Source organism: Sinocyclocheilus grahami, unplaced genomic scaffold (genome assembly GCF_001515645.1).
Source record: "Sinocyclocheilus grahami isolate Dianchi unplaced genomic scaffold, SAMN03320097.WGS_v1.1 scaffold106.1, whole genome shotgun sequence".
Lineage (NCBI taxonomy): Eukaryota > Metazoa > Chordata > Actinopteri > Cypriniformes > Cyprinidae > Sinocyclocheilus > Sinocyclocheilus grahami.
Window position 1 is genome coordinate 2,768,834 of NW_015505285.1, and position 13,065 is coordinate 2,781,898.

The following is a 13,065-nucleotide window of genomic DNA, read 5'->3' on the forward strand; positions in this document are numbered from 1 at the left end:
TTAATGTTGAACAGTTTTATTGCTTAAAAACCATAATACATTATTTTTTCAAGATTCTTTGATGAATAGAAATAAAAAAAAACAGCACTTATTTGAAATAGAAATGTTCTGTAACAATGTGAAAGTCTAACCGTCACTTTTAATCAATTTAATGCATTCTTGCTGGGGGGAAAAAAGCATTTTAATTTTACTGAACCCAAACTTTTGAAGACAGTGTATATAAAAATATATATATATATATTTTTTTTTTTTTACTGTGTCTTGGTCTAAGAATGTAATGTTTTGATATTTCAAATAGAAAAAGGACAATTAATGATTAGGGTTTTTTTTTGGTGCAGTGAACAGAAAGGACAAGAGAAGGATGAGATGTTTCTTGTCTGCAGACCTAGTTTTCTGACTAATGGTGGTTTAGTCTAAAGGTGGTACAGGGACAGTGGGATTAGAATATATGGACTAGACCTAGTTAGACTTTAGAGGGGACGTTTTCTGTCCTTCTTACTTTAGCCATGTGAGAACCGTTGAGATTCCAGCGGCGTGGGCTGGGCTTCTTGAGGCGAGACTGTGAAGCGTGCAAGACAACATGATGAGAATGGAGCGGCAAGAATATGAGGCATGTTAGAGAGGTTGTAGTACGTGTGCATGTTTGTGTATACGAGATTAGTCTGTTCAATCCATTTCCTGTACAAATGCTGAGACAGAGGTGATGGTCACTCATCCAACATGACTGAAAGCAGATCTGAGCTAAGCTTCATGTGAAGCCACGCCAGCGGCCTCAAACCAGGCATACAGATGGTCTGTATACCCATTGTATTCAAATGAGTTAGTGTAAATTAGTAACAAATCGAAATCAGGAACTAGCATGAATGTGACAAGGAATTCAGCTATAAACACTCTGTTTAGGATAAGCATTTAAATTATGAAATCTGCAAACCATTCATATTTGATGTAATAATATAGAGTCTATATACAGCGTACATTTCCAAGTCACATTGACCTTTGTTTCTATTGATCTCCTGTCCAAGCGAACATGCAGGATTGTCACAAAGCCCTGGGAAAAACACACCTCTTTTGCTCAAGAGGGTGTTGGATTGGGAAAAAAGGAGCACCAATCGGGGGACAGGAGCCGGGTTAAAGAACCAGGGTGAGATGTCACGTCCACAGTATGGTGAGGTAGTTTATGGGTGGGTATTCATACTCATACCCAAGGGTGCAGTCAGGGGGCTCGGTTCAGAAGGGGGTATTCACACACTCGTGCTTGGACACACACTCACACGGGTGCGGGCTGGCTCAGCGCAGTACCTGAGGGGGCACAGTGGACAAAGTGGGGCTCTGAGAGATGTTTTTGGCTACCTGTAGAGCCTCTATCCTCAGGGCTGCGAGCACCAGTTCCTCCTGGGCCACAAGGGAGGGTTGAGGGGAGGAAAGGGGGAGTGACCCATGAAGTGGGGATGGGGTAAGGAGGAAAAGAGGGGTTAGAGTTGTATCGGCCTCACGCAAATACTAAACCTGAGTGGAAAAAAGCTTACAAATACTGTACACACACAAACAGACACTCATACACATGTTACTGTGAACGTTGTGTATGTGGAGAGATCCATCAACCCATTCCTAGGATTTTTATTACTTTTACTTTTAAACGGATAAACAAGCGAAAATTTAAATTCTGTCTTTCAGTGGAACACAAATGGAGATATCAGAATGTCTAAAGAAGAAAAAAAAGCACCATAATAGCAACATAAAAGTAGTCCATGTGACTTATCAAATTTCAGAAGACTTCAGAAGACTTGAAACTATACAGTTAAAAAATCTGTAGTCATTAAGATTTTTTTTTTAAATTTTGAAAGAAGTCTCTTGTGCTCCCCAAGGCTGCATTTATTTGATCGCAAATTCAGTAAAAAACACTTACTGTATATTGTGTGAAATATTATTAACTTATATCATATCTCTGACTGTCATTGTTAAGTGTTATATTAGGTCAGATTTGTTACTGTCAATCGTTTAAAGCAAGTTCGGATTGTTTTATTGTGTTAAAAAAAAAGCACCAAAAAAAGAAATATTATTATATATATTATATATAACTTAATTTATTCCTATTATGGCTTGAAGGATGTCACATAATCCTTCGAGAAATATTTTTATTATTACCAATATTAAAAACAGTTGTGCTGCATAATACTTTTGTGGAAACCATGATCTTTTAGGATTCTTTGATGAATAGAAAGTTCAAAAGAACAGCATTTATTAAAAACTACATTTGTAACAATGTAAAAGTCAATCACTTTTGATCAATTTAATGCATCATTGCTGAATAATTGTATTAATTTCTTTTTTTTTAATTATACTGACCCCAAACTTTTGAATGGTAGTGTAGTATTACAGTGTTTTTTACTAATTTCGGAGCTTGCCAGCCCCAGTTTCTTTTTACTTCTAGGAATTAGGGCTTCTAGGAACTTGAGGATGCATAAATATGACAGAATTTTCCTTTTTGGTTGAATTATTCCTTTAACATCTCCTGACCCCCAGTTCTAGGGGGCAAACAGAAAATGAGAGACAAAACAAAGCAGACAAGGTACATGAAAGACTGGAGGGACAAACAAATACACAGTGAAACACAGCTGAGTGAAGACACGCACTCTCTCTCACACACACACACACACACACACACACAGCTGCAAAGGTCCAGGGAAGAAGAGATAGATGGCTGGTAGGATTCTCTCTACACACCTGCAGTTTTTGAGCGAAGGCAGTGGGGTTGGTCTCTGCCAGATCAGGCTCCAGGTAGCTGAGAGGTGCAGGTGAATCAGACAGTCTGTCTAAGAGGGGTAGATCTGAGGGATCCATGGGGCCCTGGATGGGGGACTGCGATGGGACCGAGAGCAGAAGAGGGACAAGAGGAGTAGGAGGTGTCTGGGTGTCAGTGAGGTAGGGCAAGCTTGTATTTAGCCTATAGTGCATCATAACACTTCTATGATAGATTTATGAAGCTTATGAATAAACATTCTGCGGTACTGATTCTGATGGGGAGACCCTGAGTAAGCTGCATGCCTAGCAAAATAATTGTCTTAAAGGGAGAATTCACTCAAAAAAAAAAAATCTGTCATTATTTACTATGATTATAATTTGGAAACAGACAGTTATATAGAAAAGAGGAGTGTACAGTACATTGGTCAAAATTACTCCTTTCATGTTAAACTGAAATAATATGCAGCATATGTTTTTGAAATAACATGGGGGTGAGTAAATAATGACAGAATTTATTTATTTATTTAGGATGCACTGTCGCTTTAAGACTGAAACAAAAATGTGTAGCATTGTAAATGCATCAGATAAGCTGTGCAATCATTAGTATTAACAAAATAAAAATAACCCTATCTTCACACATTTGTGGTGGTTTTCTTGCATTTTGACTATGAGCTCTACGTTATCTGAGCTAATGAAATAAACACACTCTTAAAGGTGCTGATTCTATCTTTCAGTGTTTAACTGGTTTACACTTACCGCTCCATCTCTCTCGTTGCTCTGCGTTCGATTCTGAGATTGACGGTCCCTCTTTCTGCTTTTCTCTGAGGCCATGGAGTCACGAGCACCATGTGGTGGCAGCACAAGTGATTTCCCCTGCGAGATCTGAGCCTCCATCTCCTCAAAGCTCCTGTGAAGAATCAGATCAACACAATTGGAATACATCACCAAAGTACAGTAAATAATTTTTAAAGAGCCCATGAGAATCACTGTCCTAGGTCCTCTGCTATTTTCAATATACATGATGCCCCATGGTAATATTATTAGAAAATACGGGATTAGTTTCCACTGTTATGCTGATGATACTCAACTACAGTATATATCTCAACAAGACCAGATGAAACTTCTAAATTATCTAAGCTAATAGAGTGTGTTTAAGAAGTAAAAGATTGGATGACCAATAATTTTATCCTATTAAATTCGGATAAGACAGAGATATTACTTATTGGACCAAAAGACAGTACACAGAATCTCTTGGATTACAATTTGCAACTAGACGGATGTACTGTTACTTCCTCTACAATCAAAAATCTGGGTGTTATATTAGATAGTAACTTGTCTTTTGAAAATCATATTTCCCATGTTACAAAAACAGCATTCTTCCATCTTAGAAACATTGCCAAGCTACGAAACATGTTACCTGTTTCTGATGCAGAAAAGCTAGTTCATGCATTCATGACCTCTAGACTGGACTATTGTAAAGACACTCATACACATGTTACTGTGAACGTTGTGTATGTGGAGAGATCCATCAACCCATTCCTAGGATTTTTATTACTTTTACTTTTAAACGGATAAACAAGCGAAAATTTAAATTCTGTCTTTCAGTGGAACACAAATGGAGATATCAGAATGTCTAAAGAAGAAAAAAAAGCACCATAATAGCAACATAAAAGTAGTCCATGTGACTTATCAAATTTCAGAAGACTTCAGAAGACTTGAAACTATACAGTTAAAAAATCTGTAGTCATTAAGATTTTTTTTTTAAATTTTGAAAGAAGTCTCTTGTGCTCCCCAAGGCTGCATTTATTTGATCGCAAATTCAGTAAAAAACACTTACTGTATATTGTGTGAAATATTATTAACTTATATCATATCTCTGACTGTCATTGTTAAGTGTTATATTAGGTCAGATTTGTTACTGTCAATCGTTTAAAGCAAGTTCGGATTGTTTTATTGTGTTAAAAAAAAAGCACCAAAAAAAGAAATATTATTATATATATTATATATAACTTAATTTATTCCTATTATGGCTTGAAGGATGTCACATAATCCTTCGAGAAATATTTTTATTATTACCAATATTAAAAACAGTTGTGCTGCATAATACTTTTGTGGAAACCATGATCTTTTAGGATTCTTTGATGAATAGAAAGTTCAAAAGAACAGCATTTATTAAAAACTACATTTGTAACAATGTAAAAGTCAATCACTTTTGATCAATTTAATGCATCATTGCTGAATAATTGTATTAATTTCTTTTTTTTTAATTATACTGACCCCAAACTTTTGAATGGTAGTGTAGTATTACAGTGTTTTTTACTAATTTCGGAGCTTGCCAGCCCCAGTTTCTTTTTACTTCTAGGAATTAGGGCTTCTAGGAACTTGAGGATGCATAAATATGACAGAATTTTCCTTTTTGGTTGAATTATTCCTTTAACATCTCCTGACCCCCAGTTCTAGGGGGCAAACAGAAAATGAGAGACAAAACAAAGCAGACAAGGTACATGAAAGACTGGAGGGACAAACAAATACACAGTGAAACACAGCTGTGAAGACACGCACACTCTCTCTCACACACACACACACACACACACACAGCTGCAAAGGTCCAGGGAAGAAGAGATAGATGGCTGGTAGGATTCTCTCTACACACCTGCAGTTTTTGAGCGAAGGCAGTGGGGTTGGTCTCTGCCAGATCAGGCTCCAGGTAGCTGAGAGGTGCAGGTGAATCAGACAGTCTGTCTAAGAGGGGTAGATCTGAGGGATCCATGGGGCCCTGGATGGGGGACTGCGATGGGACCGAGAGCAGAAGAGGGACAAGAGGAGTAGGAGGTGTCTGGGTGTCAGTGAGGTAGGGCAAGCTTGTATTTAGCCTATAGTGCATCATAACACTTCTATGATAGATTTATGAAGCTTATGAATAAACATTCTGCGGTACTGATTCTGATGGGGAGACCCTGAGTAAGCTGCATGCCTAGCAAAATAATTGTCTTAAAGGGAGAATTCACTCAAAAAAAAAAAATCTGTCATTATTTACTATGATTATAATTTGGAAACAGACAGTTATATAGAAAAGAGGAGTGTACAGTACATTGGTCAAAATTACTCCTTTCATGTTAAACTGAAATAATATGCAGCATATGTTTTTGAAATAACATGGGGGTGAGTAAATAATGACAGAATTTATTTATTTATTTAGGATGCACTGTCGCTTTAAGACTGAAACAAAAATGTGTAGCATTGTAAATGCATCAGATAAGCTGTGCTAGTAGTAACAAAATAAAAATAACCCCATCTTCACACATTTGTGGTGTTTTCTTGTATTTTGACTGTACGAGCTCCACATTATCTGAGATAATGAAATAAATACACCCTTAAAGGTGCTGATACTTTTGGGGTTTGACTGGTTTGCACTTACCGCTCCATCTCTCTCATTGCTCTGCGTTCGACTCTGAGACTGGCTGTCTCTCTTTCTGCTTTTTTCTGAGGCCAAGGAGTCACGAGCACCTCGTGGTGGCAGCACAGGTGATTTCCCCTGCGAGATCTGAGCCTCCATCTCCTCAAAGCTCCTGTGAAGAATCAGATCAACACAATTGGAATACATCACCAAAGTACAGTAAATAATTTTTAAAGAGCCCATGAGAATCACTGTCCTAGGTCCTCTGCTATTTTCAATATACATGATGCCCCATGGTAATATTATTAGAAAATACGGGATTAGTTTCCACTGTTATGCTGATGATACTCAACTACAGTATATATCTCAACAAGACCAGATGAAACTTCTAAATTATCTAAGCTAATAGAGTGTGTTTAAGAAGTAAAAGATTGGATGACCAATAATTTTATCCTATTAAATTCGGATAAGACAGAGATATTACTTATTGGACCAAAAGACAGTACACAGAATCTCTTGGATTACAATTTGCAACTAGACGGATGTACTGTTACTTCCTCTACAATCAAAAATCTGGGTGTTATATTAGATAGTAACTTGTCTTTTGAAAATCATATTTCCCATGTTACAAAAACAGCATTCTTCCATCTTAGAAACATTGCCAAGCTACGAAACATGTTACCTGTTTCTGATGCAGAAAAGCTAGTTCATGCATTCAAGACCTCTAGACTGGACTATTGTAATGCACTGCTAGCTGGTTGTCCTGCATCTCCAATAAACAAGCTACAGGTAGCCCAAAATGCAGCGGCTAGAGTCCTTACCAGGTCAAGAAAATATGATCATATTACCCCAATTTTAGTCTCTGCACTGGCTACCTATTAAGTTCCGTATCAGTTACAAAATATTATTACTTACCTATAAGGCCCTTAATGGGTTAGCTCCTGTGTACCTAACTAGTCTTCTACCACGCTACAATCCATCATGCTCCTTAAGGTCGCAAAACTCTGGACTTTTGGTAGTACACTACCTAGGATAGCAAAGTCCACTAAAGGAGGTAGAGCTTTTTCGCATTTGGCTCCCAAACTCTGGAATAGCCTTCCTGATAACGTTCGGGGTTCAGACACACTCTCTCTGTTTAAATCTAGATTAAAGACGCGTCTAAATTATACAAATAAACTTGAAATGAATTGAATTGAATGAGAATCGAATTTTATGGCTTTCAGTCTAAGTGAGTCAATCTATATGATACCTTCTCAGAAAAAAGGTACAATGCTGTCACTGGGATGGTACCCTAACGCAGAGAAGCTAAAAGGCACATTTTTGTTACTTATTCACCTCTAAATGATTCATATTAATACATTAAAGGCACATATTGATACTTTAAATAAAATAACATTATCATAGCTTTTGAAAGGGTACCACCCCAGTGACAGTTTTGTACCTTTTTTTCTGAGAGTTTGGTGTACAAAATCCACCTTTAGCAAATATATTCCTTTAATATAATCTTCATGGTTTTACAGTTGCTCAATAGCAGACTAAACGGAAATGACTTTTTGTCAACATAACGGAGCAGTTATGTTGTCTACCACCAGGTACTAACTGACAGACAGACTTCCTGTTTAAACACAAAATATTTCCACACAGACTACTACTCTTATTAAGTAATTTCATTGCATTTTTAAGCAATATATGATATATGTCACATATAATATTATATGATTATACAGTATGTGTATGTATATGTGTGTGTGTGTGTGCGTTTACCCAGTGCAGGGAGAGTTGGGCTCTGAATCTTGCATGTTGGAAGTCTTTGTTGGACTGTCTGTCACAGAGTCCAGCTTTAGATAAAGTGATGGTTTCTTCACCGAGAGAGGCTGTAAAAAACATACATGTATTCAGAAAAAACAAAGCACTGTAATTTAAAATTAGGGTTTTTTTTTTTTAGAAAATTTCCCTAAGTTTAGATACTCACAGGTGCGGAGGAGCCAATCTTTTCCATGTATTCAATCTCATAGTCTGTAACTGCAGAAAAGACAATAGAGAAAATGAGAGAAGATATAACAGGTTAAATGTTTTATAAAGGTTATATAGGAATTCAAAATAATATAAGGCTTTCAAAGAATATTGTTTCTATGCTGATCATCGGTTCAGACTGACAGAACCAATATGAGAGTGGCACTATAATTCATCTGCCTCTGTACTACTGACCCAGTTAGTTTCAGGCAGAAACTGCCCTAGGGTGCGAATGGTTCCCTGAAGGTCAAAGGCTAATAAAACGGGTCAGCTTTGGGTCATTTGGGGTTGTAGGCAAACTTGTATAATGTGGGAAATTATCTGATGGGTGAATCTCACAAAACCATTTTACCCCAAAATCAACAGGGAAAAAAACGTTTTTATTTTTAGGACCATTACTCTTATTTTGGACAGAAAAATCAAGGCTCGTGATTAGAGATAATGTAGTAACATAATAAGAGACTCCCCCACTCTCTCACCATCACTCTGTGCTGGTAAACTGTTCTCATTGACAAAAGCTGTAAAGTCAGTCGGCTGTGGGAGATCTTGGGGGTCAGAGGTCAGCTCCACCTCTACGTCATATCTAGTCCATATCTGATTGGTGGAGGAAGCCAGTTTCTCCTCATCTGTGGCGTGATCTTGTGAAGGCTCGGGATTGGCATCAGGCGAGTGCTCCTGCAGGTGATTATGTGTGTGTGAAGTGGAGGGCGAGAGTGGAGAGCACACAGGACAACACTGTTATGATATGAGGTGACAGCGAAGGAGAAAAACAGATCATCTTCACAATGAACATCTGCAGTGACTGTGTGAGTGTAGGTGAATGTACGCTCACATCTTAACTTACTTGAGCAGATGGCTCAGTAATCTGAGTCCTCTTTGGTGATTTCTTCACTCTAAAAGTGTTACTGTTTAAGAAAACATGACAGAGATTTGTGGTTACTTCTTAAAGTATCAATGTAGAACAAAAGACAACATCCAACCATGCTTTTTGTCCAACCATATTTACAATACACAGCAGTTTCTTGACAGATTCTGTACAGATAATGTTCTACTGAATAAATAAAAGTTTTAGTTAAATAATACATACCTGTTTTGTTGTTCTGATAAAGGTATTAAAGAACCTTTTGACAATGCAAATATATTGTAATTCTTACAGTAAATGATGGATCGTATTATTAAGGATTAAATCTCATGAGTTAAGATCTTACTAGTGTGCAATATAATGGATTATTCAGGGTTTACATCATGATTGATGCTTCTATTAGTGGGATATATCAAATATACAGTATGTTTTTCAGTTTGTAGTTTTCTTGCGCAAATGTGTTTTTTTTATTGTAAACATACTTTTTTGCTAATGCAGTCTTTACGAATGGAACCATGGCAAGAAATTAAGACCAACAGATACTAGAGATTATTTGGAAATATGTTTCGCAAAACTATGGTGATTATGCAGTAAAGATTTGTGCTTTAGAAAATAAAAACAAAAATATCCTTAATACTCCACAGTCTCTGCCCTGACCCAGTTTGTTTTAATCCCTGTAGCCCCTGTTAAATTGCTCAGTGACAGATGCCTCACATAACAGAAGCATTTCAAATCCTATTCTGTTGCTGTTGTAGGCACATTTCATAGTTTAAGTGTGATGTAAATATTTCAGGAGTACTGCTTTACTCCTCATGTCAAATCTGAACAGACATTTGTGTTGAAAAAAATAACATTGAAAACCTTGAATTGTGTGAGAACTATAGAGGAAAGTTTGCAGCTGAGCAAAATATACTAAATGGATTAATCTGACACGGAAGCAAATGATCCAGTACAAAGTAATCCCAGTTTGAAAGTAATATTACTTAAAACTGCTGCTTAATAGCTGTATTAATGAATCAGGGTGTGCAGGAGGGTCTTAGAGAGGGAAAATAATGTCTTGCTCATAGGCACAATAAAAATTCCCTTGTCAACATTCCAGGTCACAGTTTCTGCTTTCTAGCAATAAAACCTGCAATGTTTATTATCCACTAGGCCACCCCAAGGAGGTAATATTTCTGAAATGAGTCTCATAAAAATGTCTGGATTAGGAATTCATTCAGAGATTTTAGAGATAAACTATCGATCTTCACGTCTGATTCATTGAAAAAAGCATAGTCAACAAAGCTCAACTTGGATCACATGCACATAGTAATGAAATCATACAATGTTTTCTTGCCTAAAGTTTGTACCCCTGTGTGCATTTGCATGATTGAATCGACTGCACTTGTTTGAGGGTCCACTAGATGGCAACACATTCTCATTGGAGAATATCAAATGTGAAGCCGAGGAAGATGGAGGTGACGTGGAATGATGTGATGAGAAATCAGTCATATGTATTAAATAGAATGATAAAACAACTGACAATGAGCTCATGAGTTAAAACATGTTAAAGTGACATTTTATGTTAAGCTATATTATTACTGATGCTGATTTTTCCACCATCTCTCTACTTACAAGAAACAACACAGAGAAGAGACATTGCTGGACTTCCTGTGATACATGAGATCAACAGACATGTGACAGAGGCTGACAAACAAGAACTAACACCCACTTACATACACACATGCATCTGACCATTTAGAAATATACACAAGATAATGTACAACAATTAGAAACCATGCACTACAATGGATGACCGTACTTTAAAATTAAATGAAATCAGACTTACGTTTTGAGAGGCTTCTTCTTGTTTTTGGCAGGTTTGTTCTGGTTGTGATCCTCCAACTCAACAATGTCATCATTGTCATTCTCGGTGTCGTTGGATCTGTCAAAAGTTGCAGCTTTCGGAGGCGAGTTTCCCATCTTATTGGATGAGTTGAAGGGATCGATTGAGCCATCAAAAGAGCCATGATCAAAGTTGTAAGATCCTCTAGACAGGCGAGGAGAGTTGGGGACACCAGTCTTTGAAGAAAATGGATTAAAGTTAGGGTCATCCCACTTGTTGGGATCAAAGTTATATAACCCCTTGGGGATCGGGATATCATCAATGTCATTTGAAAGTGCAGGGACAGGTGCATTATCTAGCTGCTCTGTCTGTGGTGGAGGGGCCTTCTTAATCCCCAGTTTGGGCTTTCGGATAGGCATCTTGGCCCCTGGTTTCTTGCCTAGGTTTTTAGGAGGAGGAGTATTGCGTGGCGCCTCTCCACTGTCCTCTGAATAGTCAAACTCCAGTCTGACTGGTTGGCGCTTGGTGATTGGCTGTTCCTCAATGTTGATGGGTTGCTCTTTAGCAGGAGAAGAGGCACGAGGCTCCTCTACAGCAACAGGAGTGTCTGAAACCGATGTAAAGTCGGCTTTCCTGCCCAAGACCGGCGAGTTGGCAACTTTACTCCCTCCTGTACGGAATGGGTCAATATTCTCAAAGTTGTCCGGATCCCATTTGTAGGAGGCACTGGGAGGGAAAGGAGACTCCTCGTCGGGGACAGTTGGAGCCTCGGGTACTGTATCAGGAAGAACCACTTGGAGTTGAGTTGATATTGAGCTGGCAGTGACCTCCTCAACCAAAGGTGGAGGACTTTCAACTTGAGACTTTATCCTATTCCTCCGTAGGGTACCAGCAGGACTAGGGCTTGGAGAGGAGCTAGGCCTCTCTTGATTTTGCAAGGGGCTTTCAGGCTGTGGTTTACCTCTCTTTTTCTCCTCTGGTGTGCTATTAGAGGAGACTGTTTTGGGAGAGGTATGGTCTGGGTTTGAGTTCTGCCGGGAAAGAGGTTTCTTCTTTAGGGAACCTGGACGTGGCTTCTTCACTTTACGAAGAGTTTCCGGAGCACTTTCTGTTCCTATGCTGAAAGACTCTGCTCGTGGGTGAATGGGTTTGTCAGAGGTTCCTCCCGAGGATTTGTCTCCTGGGCTCTCTAACTCACCAGACTGTAGGCTTAGAGAGCGGGTGAGAGGCGCTCGACTTGATGGTCCGGGGGCATCAGCAATTACGTATTCTAGGTTGTAGGTGCCACTAGCAGCTATTGGTTTGTCCTCATCAAAGACTGTAGATTGAGAGCGACTGGGAGACTGAAGCTGATTTGGGTCTTGAGCTTCGCTGGCAGAGATGTCAGCAGTGGAAGCTGTGAAGATAGAGAATAGCATGTTACTATGCATTTGAAAACAAATCATGCTTTCAAGCAGATCACAGGATAGTACTCACAGATGCATTGATATTATTTTATATAAATAACAACTGAAGAACTGAAGAAGGAAAGAGTGCAAAAAGTACTAGTATCCTGTGTTAGTTTTGATTTATTTCTAGATCTTTCTTGAAAAAAAATCAGTAGCAATATGTATATCCACTAGAGGGAGTACAAGTGCAGTGTTTGATAACAAAGACCACAGTACTCCTGTCTGAGAATAATGGAAGTGAAAAGGCAGCCCTTTCTTGTTTGTTTTTTTTCTAACAAGAATACTGGTTAAAAAAATACATGAGGAGAAACAAAACTATTGAATAAAGATTTTAATAAGACCTCAACCTAGACCTAGAAGCACAAACTGACATTTAACCTTTGCATATACCATAGGCATATAACATAGATACTTTGATACTAAATAACTAGATATAGCTATTTAGTTTTCCATAACATTTATTGGGTTTCAGAGTTAAAAATAGTTAATAGTAAATTCTGTTTTCAGGTTTAGTGTTTACTGTTGCTCTATGCTATCTGCTATAGCATGCACTTACTATTTATTGTCATTTAATATACGGTCCATTTTTTACTTTATATTAAATATTACAAAATTTGCTCAAAACAAGACACAGTGTCACTATTTGTCAATGTCCTGTATTCTTAAGCATTTCAAAGTCCAGTAAACCCTCCTGAAGCTATTCAAATGATAAATAAAACAATTTGACTCCACATAAGGCCATCTGTGTGTGAATTGCGATGGAATGGAGATCTAAACG

The 13,065-nt window shown here is 38.0% G+C and overlaps 1 protein-coding gene across 3 annotated transcripts in view; it reads right to left on the reverse strand.

Annotated features, from left to right (window-relative positions):
* Positions 1-13,065, reverse strand: part of tacc2 (transforming, acidic coiled-coil containing protein 2) — a 45,639-nt gene that overhangs the window by 8,947 nt on the left and 23,627 nt on the right. For 2 of the 3 annotated variants that reach the window (XM_016276843.1, XM_016276842.1), the window contains exons 5-11: positions 10,843-12,235; positions 8,997-9,057; positions 8,632-8,887; positions 8,112-8,161; positions 7,904-8,013; positions 6,161-6,311; positions 5,396-5,530 (exon numbers count right to left, since the gene is read on the reverse strand). In XM_016276843.1, the coding sequence (XP_016132329.1) occupies positions 5,396-5,530; positions 6,161-6,311; positions 7,904-8,013; positions 8,112-8,161; positions 8,632-8,887; positions 8,997-9,057; positions 10,843-12,235 (2,156 nt within the window). The remainder of the gene's footprint in view (positions 1-5,395; positions 5,531-6,160; positions 6,312-7,903; positions 8,014-8,111; positions 8,162-8,631; positions 8,888-8,996; positions 9,058-10,842; positions 12,236-13,065) is intronic. The other variant, XM_016276844.1, reaches the window with a different exon arrangement.